This window comes from Chiloscyllium punctatum, chromosome 49 (genome assembly GCF_047496795.1).
Source record: "Chiloscyllium punctatum isolate Juve2018m chromosome 49, sChiPun1.3, whole genome shotgun sequence".
NCBI classification, from domain to species: Eukaryota; Metazoa; Chordata; class Chondrichthyes; order Orectolobiformes; family Hemiscylliidae; genus Chiloscyllium; species Chiloscyllium punctatum.
In genome coordinates this window covers 19,959,435-19,977,624 of record NC_092787.1, presented here as the reverse complement: position 1 = coordinate 19,977,624, position 18,190 = coordinate 19,959,435, and the positions used below count along the sequence as shown (strand labels likewise).

Here is an 18,190-nt window from a genome sequence, read left to right as displayed (position 1 = left end):
ATTGCTGTCTTAATTGCTTCCCAATGCAATGAGAGGTGTTTGAGAAGGAATGAAATCTGCGGGAAATGACAGCTCATTGCAATCGAGACAGAATCTGCCATCTGCAGCCATTTTAAATAGCACGCTGCCTGGATAGCACTTCATTAGCAAATACAGATGGAGCCATTCAGCAATGTTTCACCACTGAACTAATGTTAAACTTATCATGCAACTCAGGATTCAAGCTGTGGCCATAGTAAAGGGACATCTAAATTCATAAATATTTAAGTGAACCTTAAGTGCAGCAGAAGTGTAATTAATAGATTATTTTCCCCTGTGACAAAAATGTAGGGTTTTATCCCCCGAGGAGATAAAGTATGGGGAAGAGCCTTTGCAATTTGCCAAGTCTCTGGGAGTGGGGCAGGGACATTTCAAGTTCCCTTCTCAAAAGCAAAGTAGCATAGGTGCTGGAAATCTGAAATAAAAGCAGAAGCTGTTGTAAAAGGCTGAACAGGTCCAGGGGCATCAGTGGAGAGAGAAACAGAGTTAATGTTTCAGGTTGTCTTACACCTTGTCTAGAATGGACAACCTCCCCTTTCCCTTGTTCTGAAAGTGTGTACCCCTTTTTCCAGATTCCACCAGAAGGGGGAGCATTCTCCTGCCTCGACCTTATGCTTCCATAAGATCACCTTTAAAACACTGGAATAAACTCGCTTCACACTTTCACTCCCTGCAGTGTAAACCATGCAGTGCAGTAAGTCAACAAGCCGCCAGTGATCCGCTCTATACCTGTTGAAGAATGTTTTGAAGTGTATTCATTACGGGTGGCACGGTGGTTAGTACTGCTGCCTCACAGCGCCAGAGACCCAGGTTCAATTCCTGCCTCAGGCAACTGTCTGTGTGGAGTTTGCACATTCTCCCTGTGTCTGCATGGGTTTGCTCCTGTGCTCCCATTTCCTCTCACAGTCCAAAAATGTGCAGGTTAGGCGAATTGGCCGTGCTAAATTGCCCGAGTGTTAGGGGAATGGATCTGGGTGGGTTGCTCTTCGGCGGGTCGGTGTGGACTTGATGGGCTGAAGGGCCTGTTTCCACTCTGTAGGTAGTCTGATCTAATCTTGACACAGGAAATATGAAAGTCAACTTGCACACAGTGAGGTCCCACAAACAGCAATGTGGCAGTGGCTGGAGAATTTATTTTTATTATTATTCATTTGTGGGGTGTGGTCGCTGGCTGGGCCCAGCATTTATTGCCCGTCCGTAGTTGCCCCTTGAGAAGGTGGGGGGTGAGCTGCCTTCTTGAACCACTGCAGTCCACCTACTGTGGTTGACCCACAATGCTCTTAGGGAGGGAATTCCAGGATTTGGACCCAGTAACAGTGAAGGAATGGGGATATATTTCCAAGTCAGGGTGACAAGTGACTTGGAGGGGAACTTGAGAAGATGGTGGCCTTCCCATGTATCTGCTGCCCTTGTCCTTCTAGATGGAAGTGGTTGTGGGTTTGGAAAGTGCTTTGGTGAATTTCTGCAGAACGTCCTGTAGATAGTACACGCTGCTGCTACTGAGCATCGGTGGAGGGTGTGAAGACTTGTAGATGTGGTGCCAATCAAGTGGGCTGCTTTGTCACACATGGTGTAAAGCTTCTTGAGTGTTGTTGGAGCTGCACCCATCCAGGCAGGTGGGGAGTATTCCATCATACTCCTGACCTGTGCCTTGTAGATAGTGGACAGGCTGCGAAGGGTCAGAGGGTGAGTTACTTGCTGCAACATTCCTAGCCTCTCACCTGCTGTTGTAGCCACTCTGTTTATGTGGTGAGTTTCTGATCAATGAAAACTTCCAAGATGTTGATAGTTGAGGATCCAGTGATGGTAACACCATTGAATGTCAAGGGCCGGTGGTTAGATTGTCTCTATTGTAGATGATCGTAGCTTGGTATTTGTGTTCCTACGAGAAAGTGAGGACTGCAGATACTGGAGATCAGAGTTGAAGAGTGTGGTGCTGGAAAAGCGCAGCAGGTCAGGCAGCATCCAAGGAGCAGGAGAATCGACGTTTAGGGCATAAGCCCTTCATCAAGAATTTGTGCGTTTTATGTTTTCAGATTTCAGGGGAAAGCTCCCCTGGCCTCTTTGGCAACCACTTGAAGCACCCAGTATTTGGGATGGAACTTTGATCGGATTGAAGGCAAAATGTTTGACATCACTTAAAAAAGCCACGGTGGATTTTTTTCCCCCCGGATAGATAGTCCGTAATGGACTAAATGGCCTTTTCATTTATAGCTGCAAATGGGGGCAGCCACGTTAAATGGTGAACGGTTCAATGGATGCTGCTATGACTGGGCGTCCCAATGACGATGAGAAGAGTAAACAATAACATTGGCTGATTGGCAATGACCCAAGCTGGCGAGGTGAAAGGCAAACCCTGTGCTAGAGCCAACCTCAGCCAGTCTTATAATTTTACTCTTGGCTGGGAGAGTTTGGGTTACAGTCTCATGGCAGAGACAGTATCCAGGCCGTTGTACCAGTACAATACTGAGGGAATTCTGCACTGTCAGAACTTCCTTGTCTCCAGTCGAATGCTACTTTGGGGTCTAATTAAGACACAAGCCTGTAACCCCATTACTGTCCTGAATTCAGTCATTGGTTAGCCCGGTATTACTCTTCTCTCTGACCCTTCTCATGCTGTCCTTCCCTATTCCACTCACCCTCTGAATTATCCAATTCTGGCACTTTGAACATAGCTGACTTTAGTCAAACCCACCATGTACCCACAGCTGCCTGTATGCCAAACTTTGGAATTCTCTCCCTCGGTCCTCCTGCCTGTCTCTCTCTCTCTCTCTCTCTCTCTCTCTCTCACTCACTCTCTCCTCCTTTAAAATGCTCCTGAAAACCCATACCTTTACAGCAGACCTTTGGCTGCCTGTCTAGTGGCTAGATGTGAGTTTGCTCTCATTTCGGGTCCTTTGAGGTTTTGCTGTCACATCTTGGGATGAAAGAACACTGTTGAAATCACAAAGTTAACACTTTAACAAAGATTAAAGAAGCTTTAATGGAAGCTGCTCTTACTCCCATTTATAAGCGCTATCTGACTCTCTGTATTATATCCAATGTACTTCCAGCTTCCTATTCAAGTACTGCACAGTATCTCATACACAGACCATTACCCTGGAATTTTATTCCAGCAAAGGTGCCATATGAATGCAGGTTGTTGTTTATACATGACAAGCAAGATGAACAAACACTGACAGTGATGTGTTGATCCAGTTTTCGCTCATTGACACCTTCCTCCTTGACCTGTGAAAGTGTGGCCTCTGTTCTGTTGCCTTTCCCTCTGTTGGAGAGAAGCTCCCCTGAGCAGAGATCTGACCCTAAAACAGAGATCCACGAAAGATGACCTTGCTTTTTATTGTCTCTCAGGAAGAGAGCAAAGGTGGACATTTGAATTAAACCCTTGTCTCTTAAAGAGGATGCTGCGATGAATGTGTGGTTGCCATAGTGGAGGCTGACGTCAACACATCTGTGGAAGAAGCTCTTTGTGGGAAAAACAATAACTCTTGTGCTGGTTTATGTTCTCTTGTAGCTCAGTACATGAGCCTCCAACCTTCTCTGAAAGTGGGAGGGAGTAGGGAAGCGAAGAACATTGTGCTGTAGATACAGTACCATCAAATGTACTGCAAAGGACCTGTTTATAATCCATCTCCAGAACTGGATCCTCTCTTGCCACTGACTTTGATAATGGTTAAAATCAGAGAGGGAGTGAAAGTCCCTGATCAGTGGGATTTCAATTCATGTCCTCTCCTAAGCACACTGACAATTTCAAATTTAAAATGTTCTCTTGTTTCTCAAACTTCACTGAGCATCCTGTTAGTTTTTGCTGGGATGTGATGAGTTATCCATTCCCATTTGGAGTCCATCTGTGTGGGTGCCAATTGGACGTTTTCTCTTCAGCAAATCCAGCCCAAGTAAAAACGGGCACGTAATCCCACGATCTCACCCTTTCTGTTTAAAATTGGTTTGCAGTCAGCAAGGTTTCATTAGTCAGAGAAAACGGAAGAAAAAACTGCATTTTTGTAGTGCTTTGCACACCCTCAGGACATCCCAGAGTCCTCTGTAGCCAATGAAGTCATTTGGAAGCATTGTTGTAAGTTAAGAAATGCAGCAACATGTGGATTTACCTGAGGGTCACCTCAGGGAGAAATGGGGAGAGGTTGGGAAGAGGTTGGGAAGAGGTTGAGAAGAGGTTGTGGAGAGGTTGGGGAGAGGTTGAGGAAAGGTTGCGGAAAGGTTGAGGAGAGGTTGGGGAGAAGTTGGGAACAGGTTGGGGAGAGGTTGGGAAAAGGTTGGAGAGAGGTTGGGAAGAGGTTGTGGAGAGGTTTGGGGAGAGGTTGAGGAAAGCTTGGGGAGAGGCTTGGGAAAGGTTGGGGAGAGGTTGGGAAGAGGTTGAGAAGAGGTTGTGGAGAGGTTGGGGAGAGGTTGCGGAAAGGTTGCGGAAAGGTTGAGGAGAGGTTGGGGAGAAGTTGGGAACAGGTTGGGAAGAGGTTGGAGAGAGGTTGGGAAGAGGTTGTGGAGAGGTTTGGGGAGAGGTTGAGGAAAGCTTGGGGAGAGGCTTGGGAAAGGTTGGGAAGAGGATGAGAAGAGGTTGTGGAGAGGTTGGGGAGAGGTTGCGGAAAGGTTGAGGAGAGGTTGGGGAGAAGTTGGGAACAGGTTGGGGAGAGGTTGGGAACAGGTTGGGGAGAGGTTGGGAAGAGGTTGGAGAGAGGTTGGGAAGAGGTTGTGGAGAGGTTTGGGGAGAGGTTGAGGAAAGCTTGGGGAGAGGCTTGGGAAAGGTTGGGGAGAGGTTGGGAAGAGGTTAAGGAAAGTCCTTAATAGTAACCTCAGTCAGAACAGGAACTGAACCCACGCTGTTGGTGCCAATCTGCAATTCCTGATGAAGATCTTATTCTCTAAATATCGATTCTCCTATTCCTCGGATGCTGCCTTTGAATGCAGCATGAAGGGACACACAGCGCAGTACCCTTTCTCACTCAGAGGGTGGCGTGTGTATGGAATGAGCTGCCAGAGGAAGTGGTGGAGGCTGGTACAATTGCAACATTTAAAAGGTATTTGGATGTGTGTATGAATGGGAAAGGTTTGGAGGGATATGAGCCAAGTGCCGGCAAATGGGACTAGATTAGTTTGGGATATCCGGTTGGCAAGGACGAGTTGGACCGAAGGGTCTCTTTCCATGCTGTACATCTCAATGACTCGATGATAAGAAACAAGACAAATCAATCCAGCAAAACCAAACAAACAAAAAACTACTGATGGAACAAGATGGTGGCAGTTCACAATCTGAAGTTTTTGAACTCAGAGCTGAGTCCAGAAAGCTGCAAAACATTGAAGTGGAAGTAAAGATGAGATAAGGTTGAAAGATTAATTCTGATTTAAATACTGTGGATGCTGGAAATCTGAAAAAAAATGATTGAACTGAATTCTTAATAAGATTCATACTGTACTCAAAACATAAAGTCTGTTTCGCTCTGCACAGACACTGCCCGACCTGCTGTGCCTCTTCACCTTTCTCTGTGTTTGTTTGTGAACAATGAATGAATTTGGATTTTCTCAATCAGGTTCCTGGCATCAATCAGTCAGTCAGGCTGAAGGAGGCTTTAGGTGAGGGACAACCGATGGCCCATCACTTGGGACAGAACCTGAGAGCGGCGTGCTGTACTGGGCTAGTCACAGAATCGTAGAATCATAGAATCCATACAGTATGAAAGCAGACCATTCGGCCCATTGATCCTCCAAAGAGCAAACTACCCAGACCCAGCCCCCTGCCCTAGTCCTGTAACCCTGCAATTCCCATGGCTAACCCACCTAGCCTGCTCATTTTTGGACACTATCGGACAACTTAGCATGGACAATCCACTCTGATCTGCACATCTTTGGATTGTGGGAGGAAACCAGAGCACCCAGAGGAAACCCATGCAGACACGGGGAGAATGTACAAACTCATGCGGACAGTCACCCGAGGGCGGAACCTATTAGGGGCTGTCCCTCCAAAGCTGGTTTTGAGGTGGAGCGTATGGACTTTGCTGCAAGGATTTTCGCTCTCTGCCCCAACCAAATCCTGGCAGCCGTTTGTGCTGGCAGTGGGTACCTAACCTGGGATTTGTCTCATTCTCCCGGCACCAAACCCCTGGCAGTGGCAAACATGACATTGTTAAAGTGAGACAATGAGATACCACAGTGCCACGAGCGCGATCTTTGTGTCGCAATGAGATGGGACGAGAGATTCCAGTGTCAGACATTTACCAAGGCACTGAACCCTCTTGGGTTGAAAAGGATGGTGCTGGAAAAACACAGCAGGTTGGGCAGCATCCGAGGAGCAGGAGAGTTGACGTTTTGAGTATAAGTTCTTAATCAAGAATGACCCTGGACTGGGTGTAGCTACTGAGATAGGTGGGTCGTGTTAATGACAAGATGTGAGCTGATGGTGAAGGGGCTGGGGGGGTTGGGGGTGAGTGAGGAGTGACCTCGAGTTCATAACAGTGAGGTAGGGCAGATTATTAGACAGAAATGAGACAAAAAAGGGTGTCCAATCAAAGTGAGGAGCAATTCTTTAAAATAAGGCTAATTGAGATGGAGACAGAAACAGTGTTACCACCAGAGGGCAGAATGACACATCTAGCTCCTGACACCCACTCGAATCCAGCAGTATCCCTAATTGGCTGAAGTGAACAGGCAGGTGGGGAATACTATAAAATAGACTGGAAAAATATTAGTCCCAGACTAGTTTCATCCTCAGCCAGATAGACATGTTCAAATGTGTTCCGGTATACTCCAGGGAAAGGATGTCTATTGCAGCTAAATTAAACAGAGGGTCAGATAAGGTCTGAGCCCCTCAGGACTGCACTGGAATGTAGGCACTGGGACGTTGTGACTTTTTGTTAGGAATCTCAATTCCCTGTCGATGGTCTATGAGTGTATGAGTCAGGACCAGGAGTCGGCCTTTCTGCCCATCATCCCCACTTCATCGTCCAGTGAAAGCATGGCTGATCATCTCTGTAACCTCAAACCCACATCGCCACCATCCCCGATAATCTTTTAGCACCTTCCTTAACAAGACTCCATCTCTGCCACAACAATGTTCAAGAGCTCTATTTCCGCCATCTTTTCAGAAGGAACATTCCAAAAGACACGTACTCTCTGACAGAAAACACTCTGCTCCTTCTCTGGTTTAAAAGGGTGACCCCTGGTTTGTAAACAGTGACCTCTTGGTTCTAAATACTTCCATAAAAGGAAACATTCTCTCCACATCTACCACAACAAGAATCCTCAGGAATCCATATCTTTCAATGGAGTTGCTTCTTACACTTATAAACTCCAGCAGCTCCAAGTCTAGTCTCTCCAAGCTTTCCTCATAAAACAATCCCCGCCCATTCCCAAACTTGTTCCAGTATATTAATGTAATATCGTACACGGTACTCCAGACTGCCCTGTTTATCCAAAGCATAGCTTCCGTAATTGTGGATTCGATTCCCCACACAATAAATGATAATATTTCATTTGCTTTCCCAATGTTTTGCTGCACTTGTGGTTAACCTTTGGTGATTCATACACAAGGACACCCAGATCCTTCTGCATCTCAGAGCTCTGCAGTCCCTCACCATTTAAATGATAGATTCCTGACAAAATGGGCAATTCCACATTATCCCTCATACTACATCTGCCAGAATGTCGCCCAGTCACTAATCCAAATATAACTTATCCATATATTTTTGTAACGTCCTTATGTCCTCTTCACAACTTACCTTCTAGCCTATCTTTCTGTCATCCACTAATTTGACAACCACTCCCCCATCCCTTCCGCTTTGTCGTTTATATAAATTGTAAATGGGGGAGCTCCCAGCACTGATCCCTGTGGCTCATTACAACCTGCCAATCTGAGAAAGACATACTCCCACCTACCATCCACTTCCTGTAAGCCAACCAATCTCCTATCCCTGCCGATGTGCTGCCCCCATCCCAGGAACGTTGATTTTCCACAGTCTCTGTTAATATGACACTTTCTTAAATGCCTTCTGATTGAATCCCAAGGTGGCATCATTGGGCAGACTGAAATGTAATCTTTGCATTTGGGGAGTAGATTAGACAGCACTTGATAGCAGTCGATGCAGAGATTGAAACTTACAAGTGGTATCCATCATGAATATTCAAAAATAGAATGGAGGCATCCTTCTCTCTTTCATTATCCTGTCTCTCGCTCTTTCATTCTCCTTAATTCTCCTTGCTTTTTTTCTGGCAACAGAGAACCTTTGAACCTCCCCCCAGGTTCCATTTAGAGTCACTTTAAGACTTCAGCTCTTTTGACCGCATTCGGACCAAGGTTGTAACAAGACCAGGCACTGAATCAGACAGCCTCAATGGAGAGAGAACAAGCTAATGTGTCCTCAGAGCTGATGAAGAGTCATCTAGACGCGGGACATTAGTTTGCTCACACTCTCCATGGATGCTGTGTAACCCACCACATTACCACTCACAGAACACTCTGAAATAGCCCAGGAAGCCATTCAGTTCAAGGACACAGTGATGCCCACCTCCCGTGACAGAATAAAATAATCCTGGTGCCTGAAGTGAACCTTCCCTTTCCCCCTTCCCCTGCCAATCCAGTCTCAGTGCTGAAAACAAGGAGGGAGTGAAAAGTGCAGAAGTCCTAGGAATGAGGGTTGGGACCATAACCAACTGTAACTTCCACAAATGACCAGGGAGCTCAAGGAAGGTTGGTCCAGATGGTGGGCAGTGGTGACACCGGCATTAGATGTTTTGAAGTAGTTACTTGGTAAAATGTGGAAGTGCATTACAACATTTGACAAGTGTAAAGGCAATAACTAGGGGAGAACATTTCATAATCTGTCAATGGTGCTGAATTTGTAGACCCTGTAGGAGAATCTCACAATACCATTATTAACACTCCAGTGGCAATCCAGTCACATCATAGGGACAGTTCTTCAGGGCTCAATAGGTCCACACTCAGATGCTTGTTGATCACACTTGGCCTATAAAATTACCATGTGCGATGTAACACAGCATGACTCTATATTATACTGATGTTCTCACTTCAAGCAAGCTTTATGAAGATACAATAACTGACAAATTAATCAGATGGAGAGAATTCTTTTTTAAATAGACTCATAGAGTTCTACCGCATGGACACAGACCCTTCGGTCCAACCCATCAATGCTGACCAGATATCCCAACCCAATCTAGTCCCATTTACCAGCATTTGGCCCATATCCCTCTAAACCTTTCCTATTTATATACCTATCCAAGTGCCTTTTAACTGTTGTACTTGTCTTCACCACTTCATCTGGCAGCTCATTCCATTCACGCACCACCCTCTGCATGAAAAAGTTGCCCCTTAGACCCCTTTTAAATCTTTCCCCTCTCACCCTGAACCAATTCCCTCCAGTTTTGGACTCCCACACCCCAGGGAAAAGACGTTACCTATTTACCCTTTCCATGCCCGCCATGATTTTATAAACCTCTATAAAGTCACCCCTCAGCCTCTGACACTCCGGGGAAGACAGCCCCAGCCTATTCAACCTCTCCCTATAGCTCAAACCCTCCAACCCTGGCAACATCCTCATAAATCTTTGCTGCGCCCTTTCAAGTTTCACAACACCTTTCTTGCAGAGCTGTACAGCTGAGATAGACCCGTGGATTTTCAGGGAGAGTATTTTTTTTAAATACCTGCTGCATTCTGGCAGACCTTTCTGTTGATGTTCTATTCTTTCTCCTCAGTGCTGACAGGGAAGGAGATGCAACAGGCCTGTGACAGGGACACGAGAGAAGGGGACAGGCCGGATGTTCAGGTGAGCAATAGCATTTACTGCGGCAATCCCCAGGCTACTTCATTGGACAGTCAGATCCCCGCCCCTCCCTCCAAGGCTGTCTCAGCCCCTCACCCTCCAGGAAAGGTGATCAAGTGAGAGTTCAGGTCCTTCCTACAGCAGTCTTGCCCCTTTTGGGGGCTGCTGCCAGGATAAAAGTGGGTCAGAACGATAAAGGACAGAAAGAGAATTTGCATTTATGTAGCTCCTTTCCTGAGCTCAAGGACCTTCCAAAATTCTTTCTTCCAATGCCGTGCTCTTTTAAGGACAGTCTTTGGTGTCACGTGGGAGATGCAGCAGCCAATTAGTAAAATGTGATTCACATGATCAGGCAAGATGTACCAAGCAGGTAATCCATTTCGCTGACAATTGCCTGTTGAATATTGGACAGGGCATCGAGGATTATACCCCTGGCTGTTCTTTGATATGTTTCCATGGAGGTATCTGTTATGACCGGCTGAGACGGCCCGCTGCTTTAAGTCAGAGCTGAAAAACTGTGCCTCCAACAGTGCTGCACTCCCTCAATGCATGGCAGTGCCAGCCTCCATCTTGTGCTCAAGTCCCTAGGGTGGAATGGGAACCTTAGAACTTTCCAACTCAGAGCCAACCATGGAGATGAGTATGGAAGGAGACACTGGCTGAGGGTTTACGGTAAAGCTAGCCATGTTGCACAAACTGGAGCTGAGATAACATTGACAGTTCCACATAGCCATCGGCAAACAAGTCTGCTTCAGTTGGTACATGACGGTGGGTGGGCACTGAACGGTGGGTTCAGTCTATCTCTGGCGGTCATTCCTTCAGTTCCTAGGCCCTCCTTATGCCTCTCTACCTCACTTTCCCCTTTCAGGCAGCCCTGAAAACCTGTGTCTTTGTCCAAGCCTTTGGCCATCAGACCTAATGTGTGGCTTCGCATCATGTTTGTTTTGGATTGCTCCTGTGAGGTTCAACTGTGTTAAAGGTGCTAAATAAATGCAAGTTGCTGCTGTTGTTGTTGGTGTAGCCTTAACTTCCCGGCAACCTTAAATCACTTTTGCTTTATCCTTTGAAACACATTGGTCAAAAGTAATCCCCTCTGTGACAGCCTTGGAGAATCTAGCAAACGGAAAAGCCCACTTGACAAACCGTGAAATAATAAATAGCAAAGCTACAGAAAAATAAAGGATTTGCCAATAGCCCCACAGTGTTGCTACAAACCATGTCACAGAATATGTTCAAAATAAACATCTCCTAAGCTATGATTTTGCATGTCCATTTTGTATGATGTTTAGATGATGTAAAGCTAGAAAATTGCAACAATGCCTATTTGTGGTAATTGAACGCTAATCTCTGTACAGTCGACCAGAAACTAACAGGTGAACATTTGACTGTTAAAGTAAAGGAAGGACGGAAAACTGAACAGGGAGCTGAAAGAGCTTAAATCCAGCTTTACAAGTTTGTTGCATCAACTTTACGCCCATTAGCCAGTGCAACACGTACTCCTGCCTTCATTCTCCCATCATCGCCATGTCTGTGGCATTATCCAACTCAGTCCCAGCCTCCAGTCAACGATTGCTGAAACCCTCTGCATTGCACTGTTTCAGGAGCTCGGTTGGCTGGGCAGCTGGTTTGCAATGCACAGTAATTTTAACAAAGGTGGGTTCAATTCCTGTACCAGCTGAGGTCATCAGGAAGGTCCCAGATTCCCAACCTCACCTGAGATGTGGTGACTTGCAGGTTAAACTCATCACCAATTTGAGAAAGTCGATTCTAATATAACACAATAGGTCTGTTCTCGCATTATAAGAAATCCGTGCAGTAGCCGCACCATCTAAACCAATGGGGCCAGCATTGTGTTATAGCCAGTACAAGTAACTGTCTAAATTCTTCAAGGCCAATTTGTGTTGAAGAAACATGCATTACAGCAGAATTGACTGCATTATCCTTACCCCTAGATTTATCTATTGCTTATTGTTGTCATAGTCCAGATCGTTGATAAATTTCTGCAGTGCATCCTGTAGCTAGTACACACTTATGAGACCATAGGGATTGTTCTCTTATTGAAGAGATGCAGCCAGTGGTGATTTAACCTGAGGGCCACCAGGCCTCAAGTGAGGGAAGCGGTTGAGAAGGAGAATTCTTGTTGATAGCCTCAAACCAGTAATGGGAATTGAATCCATGCTGTTGGCATCACGCTGCTCTGTAAACCAACAACCCAGCCAACGGAGCTAAACCGATTCCCTTATGCAATGCTTTCCTGACTGGCCAGCCATTTTCACAGTCCACAAACTTGAGTGCATGTTCTCACTCAACTCCAAGTCTGGTTCACCTGCTCCCTTGTGTTCACTGACTTAACATTGACTCTGGATCCTTCTCACTTTATGATCCTCCACGATATCTGTGATCCTCTTTTGGTCTTTTGCAAATTCCCAGTTTTAGTCAGTCCACCATTAGTGGTTGTGCTTTCAGTTGCCTGAGTTCCCTAAGTTAAGAAATCCCTCACTATAACTTACTGCCTCACTTTTAGACACTCCCTGAAGCCTACCTTCTTGACCAAGCTTTTGATCAGCTGAGCTCATATCTCCTTATGTAGCTCCACGCCATACTTAGTTTGAGTATTCTTGTGCAAAGTGTGTTTGGAAGTTTTTCAACATTAAGACGGGCACTTTAAGAATGCACATTTCTGGGTGTCTGAACTAATTACTTAAACATGAAATAGAGTTAAGTTATAGAACCTGGCACTTTATGAACTTAACATCTGGTCCATGTGGGCTAATAGCTCTCGACCCAGGAGGTGTATAAGGTCTTGATACTTAATTGGCTATTCACCATGCAGCACATTCAATGTTGGTACATGACAGGGTATTTATCAAAGGTATAACTTGAAAAGTAAACTTGAATATTGCAATCACTTTTGTTGATAATTTAGAAGAAAATGTCAGCACCTTTTATGGTTAAATTATTAGGAGGCATTTGGGCTCAAATATCTCCTTTTTAAATATTGATCATGAGCTTACAATGTTGTAATAGCTCCTACTAAGGGCTAGATGGCAGTGTTAGTGATATTTCTCCATCTGGTTACAGTGAGGGCTGCTCAGGATCTTCACTGGGGCTACCCCTGATGCCAGGGCTCACCCGTCTTTCTTTCTACACTTGCGGGCATCTCAGTTCTTTTCCTAACTGCCCTTGAGAAGGTGGTGGTCAACTACCCACTTGGACCCCTGTAGGGCCTAACGTGCTGTTAGGGATCTGTGGCATTGCAACAGTGTAGGTTAACGACGACCTTTTTGCCCAGGCTTTTAGCCACCTAACCTCATATCTCCTGATGTGGCCCACTGCCATGCTTTTGTTTGATAGCATTCTTGTCAGCATTTTTAAAAATTCAGTTGTGTGGCATGGGCAACATGGGCTGGGCCCAGCATTTATTACCCGTCCCTAGTTGCCCCTTGAGAAGGTGGGGGTGAGCTGCCTTCTTGAACTGCTGCAGTCCACCTGCTGTGGGTTGACCCACAATGCCACTAGGGAGGGAATTCCAGGATTTTGTCCCAGCGAGGCTGAGGGAATGGCAATATATTTCCAAGTCAGGATGGTGAGTGGCTCGGAGGGGAACCTGAAGGTGGTGGTGTTCCCATGTATCTACTGTCCTTGTCCTTCTAGGTGGAAGTGGTCATGGGTTTGGAAGGTGCTGTCTAAGGATCTTTGGTGAACTTCTGCAGTGCATCTTGGAGATAGTACACACTGCTGCTACTGAGCGTCGGTAGTGGAGGGAGGGGATGTTTGTGGATGTGGTGTCAATCAAACTGCTACTTTGTATCAAAGTGATGGTGTCAAGCTTCTTGAGTGTTGTTGGAGCTGCATCCATCCAGGCAGGTGGGCAGTATTCCATCATACTCCTGACTTGTGCCTTGTAGATGGTGGATAGGCCTTTGGGAGTCAGGAGGTGAGTTACTCACCGCAGTATTCCTCACCTCTGACCTGCTCTAGTAGCCACTGTGTTTATGTGGGTTTTGTTTCTTGTCAACGATAATCCCCAGGATGTTGATAGTGGGGGATTCAGTGGATGGTAACAACATTGAATGCCAACAGGTGGGTGTCCCTTATTGGTAAGGTTAACTCAACTGACATTGGGTAGGAGTCTGCATTGAGCTATTAAAGTAAATCTCAGGGGACTGGGGAAAGGGGGCAGGTTGGGTAGTTCAATCACCCACCCCCAACCCTTATTCCCAATGCTGAGTTAATCTTGACCCTGCAGAATTGGAAATCTGGAGTCAAGAGTTCCTGGGTGAGGAAGAATAAATACTGAAGCAGGAATATATCACCCCAGGTGAGCATTAGCACTCCCACAAAGGCAGGAACCTACAAGATTTCAATGCTGCAGGAACCTCTCCAGGCTGGTGAGATCGCTTGCTGTTGAATTGAACATCCTTCTGTCACCCCCCCCAACTTTGCAGCCTATCCCGTTTCTCTGTGCTACCAGAGTCTGCTACAAGTCCCTCATTGTTCCTCCTGTGTTCTACATCCAGTATCTTGCACTCACGTCCTGCTCCGTGGGAACCAGTGCTTCCCAACGTGGGAGTCCCAGTCCCAAGCAGGACCAAGACTTCTGAAGTGGTTACCATGGAGATATGAACGACTTATAAGCAGGCCCCTACTTTCAGATAACCCCCTCCCCCCACCTACCCTGCACTCACATGCTCACTGAGTGAGGGCAGGGTTGCAATGCTATGGGGACACAGTTGGGGGTGGGATGAATCTTTTGGGAAACATAAACTTTGAGACCAAGCCCCGTTCTGTTTTCCTCCCTCAACTTATGTACTTTTAAAATCCAAGTTTGTATTCATTCAGACTCTTGCGGAGCATTAACAACCCAATCTCATTGAGCGGTAGAGCAGGATTAATGGGCCGAATGGCCTACCTTTGCTCCTATGTTCCAAACCTGAATCCAGAAAGTGAGAGTATTGGGTGCAGTGCTGGCTTTTACATCCTAACAAAGTTGTCTTACGTTTTCATCGCTATCTGCACTCTGCACTGCACAGCTCCTGGAAGATGGCCACACATGAGACTTAAAAGGGCCTTCGATGCACTGTGTGGCATGTTCCAGATTGCTGCCCTGCTTCACGCCTCTACATGTTACTTTTCATTGGTGTCCTATCAGAGTGATGTCAAGCTGGGAATAAAACCTACGTCCCACCAAAAATCCCTGAATTCCTGCACAGGTGAGACAGTTTTTCCCCTTAGTTTACCTCGTTTCCCTGTTATTGGTCCACTGTTGGTGACCGTGCCTACAGGCCCTGGGCACCGAGCTCTAGAATTCTCTCCCTAAACCTGCCTGCCTCTCCGCCTCACTCTCCTCTTTTAAAATCAGTTCTTAAAATCCACCTCATTGACCCCAAGCGTTTGGATATCTCCTCGTGAGGCTCGGAGTCATAACAGATTTGTGTTGGAGCAGTTCATTCCACAAGGAGACATAGGAGCAGAAATTAGGCCATTCAGCCCATCAAGTCTGCTCTGCCATTCAATCATGGCTGATAAATTTCTCAACCCCATTCTCCCGCTTTCTCCCTGTAACCCTTGATCCCCTTGACAATCAAGAACATATCTATCCCAGTCTTAAATATGTTCAATGACCAGGCCTCCACAGCCTTCAGTGTTAATGAATTCCATAGATTCCCCACTCTCTGGCAGAAGAAGTTTCTCCTTATCTCCATTCTAAAGGGTCTTCCCTTCACTCTAAGGCTGTGCCCTCAGGTCCTAGTCTCTCCTACCACTGGGGACATCTTCCCAACATCCACTCTGTCCAGGCCATTCAGTATTCTGTAAGTTTCAATTAGATCCCCCCTCATCCTTCTAATCTCCATTGAGTATAGACCCAGAATCCTCAAAGGTTCCTTAAAAGTTAAGCTTTTCATTCCTGGGACCATTCTCGTTAACCTCCACTGACCCAATCCAGGGCCAGTACATCCTTCCTGAGATATGGGGCCCAAAATTGTGCACAACACTCCAAATGTGCTCTGACCAGAGCCATTAAAGGTGCTATATGAAGATAAGTTGTTGTTGTCTCTGTTTCCAATCTCTGTGCTATAGACCATGAGCCATGACCCACGTCTCGGTTGAAAGGAAAGGAATCATGAAGCCAACAAACAGAAACAAAATAGCATATTATTTTTAGCACAAATAAAGGAGTAATTCTCCAAACTCTTTGCTGCCCATGAATGAAACATCCTTGCCTATGATCATACTCTGTGGTTCCATTTCAACTCTAATATGCACCCACGCGTTGCCTGGCAACAATGAACTCATGAATCACCAGCAGAGAAACCACTGTCACTGCCGCACCACTATGTGAATGGTTTCTGAGGTTTCTAAGGGAAACGATCTGAGTAGGCCTCACCCAGTTCGGAAAGCACACACTGTCATGAGGTTGCTGGAGGCTTTCTCAACAGAAACACAGAATTGTTACGATACCGACAGAGGCCATTCGTCCCATCGTGTCTGCACTGTCTGTCCAAATGAGCTTCTCACCAAATGGCATTCTCCTGCCTGTAACCCTGCATATTGTTTCAATAATTGTCTAATACCCTCTCGATTGCTTCAATTTGAACCAGCCTCCTCCACATTTCCAGGCAGGGTGTTCCAGACCTTAACTGCTCACTGGGCAAGGGGGTGGGATGTTCTTCGGAGGGTTGGGGCGGACTCGGTAGGCCGAATGGTCTGCTTCCTCACTGTAGGGATTATATGATGTCTCTTCTCCAAACTGTCCTCATAATTGAAGTTTTTCACCCCTCAGACCCATTCTTCTGCCATCTGTCCAATGCATTCACATCATTCCTACAGAATCGGAGAATCCCTACACTGTGGAAGCAGGCCATTCAGCCCATCAAGTCCACACAGATTGTCTGAAAAGCTACACCCAGACCGACCCCCCTGCCCTTCCCCTGTAACCCTGCATTTCCCATGGCTAACCCACCGAGCCTGCACATCTCTGAACACTGAGCAATTTAGCATAGCCAATCCAACTGAACCTGCACGTCTTTGGACTAATGTCATATCCAGGTCTGTACATGATACTCCAACTAAGGCCACACAAGTTCAGCGTCACTTCTGTGCTCTTGTACTCTCTGCCCCATTAATAAATCCTGAGATATTGTGTGCTTTAATAACTGCTTTCTACCTGTCCTGCTACCTGTAATGATGTATGCACACACAGGTTCCTTTGCTTTTCCATGCTGTTTTGAGAAGGGCCCTATATTTTATACTGTCTTTCCATGGTCTATCAAAGTGCATCATCTCCTATTGTCTGCCACCTGTACGCTCACTCCATCAGATAAGAACATAGAACGTTCCAGCGCAGTACAGGCCCTTTAGCCCTCGCTGTTGCACTGACCTGTGAAACCAATCTGAATCCTATCTAACCTACATTATTCCATTATCATCCATATATTTATCCAATGACCACTTAAATGCCCTTAAAGTTGGCGAGTGTACTGCTGTTGCAGGCAGGGCATTCCACACCCTTACTACTCTGAGTAAAGAACCTACCTCTGACATCTGTCCTATATCTATCTCCCCTCAATTTAAAGCCATATCCCCTTGTGCTAGCCATCACCATCCGAGGAAAAAGGCTCTCACTATCCACCCTATCTAATCCTCTGAACATCTTGTATGTCTCGACTAAGTCACCTCTCAACCTTCTTCTCTCTAACAAAAACAGCCTCAAGTCCCTCAGCCTTTTTTCATAAGACCTTCCCTCCATACCAGGCAGCATCCTGGTGAATCTCCTCTGCACCCTTTCCAAAGCTTCCACATCCTTCCTATAATGCGGCGACCAGAACTGTACGCAGTACTCCAAGTGTAGCTGCACCAGAGTTTTGTATAGCTGCAATGTGACCTCATGGCTCCGAAATTCAATGCCCTTTCAAAGTTATACATTGTCCTGCTCACAGTTTACAATGTGTCCAAGTTTTGTATCATTTGCAAACATTGGCATTGCACCCATACGCCAAGGTCTGGATCATTAATATATATCAGGAAAAGTAACAGTCCTAATAATGACTCCTAGCACTACAAACCCTCCCCCAGCCTGAAAAGCATCCATTAGCTCTTACGGAACATTGTCACCAATGGATTCTCTCCAGGGAGCTCTCTCAGCTGTGTCCTAGAGATCAGTGCCAATCCTGGGCAGTTGGCAACCTCAGTGCTAGGAGACTGCACAACCATCATAGTCAAAGCCATCATAGAATAGAATCACTACAGTGTGGAAACAGGAAGCTTGGCCCAACACGTCCACACCGACCATCCGAAGACCATCCCACCCAGACCCATTCCCCTAACTAAGGCACCTAACCTACACATTACTGAACATTATGGGT

The 18,190-nt window shown here is 46.2% G+C and overlaps 1 protein-coding gene across 1 annotated transcript in view; it reads left to right on the top strand.

The window, feature by feature from the left end:
- The window catches only part of LOC140469334 (adenylate kinase isoenzyme 1-like), a 158,557-nt gene that overhangs the window by 74,780 nt on the left and 65,587 nt on the right, over positions 1-18,190 (top strand). The window contains exon 8 of the mRNA XM_072565750.1: positions 9,757-9,827. Coding sequence (XP_072421851.1) covers positions 9,757-9,827 — 71 coding nt within the window. The remainder of the gene's footprint in view (positions 1-9,756; positions 9,828-18,190) is intronic.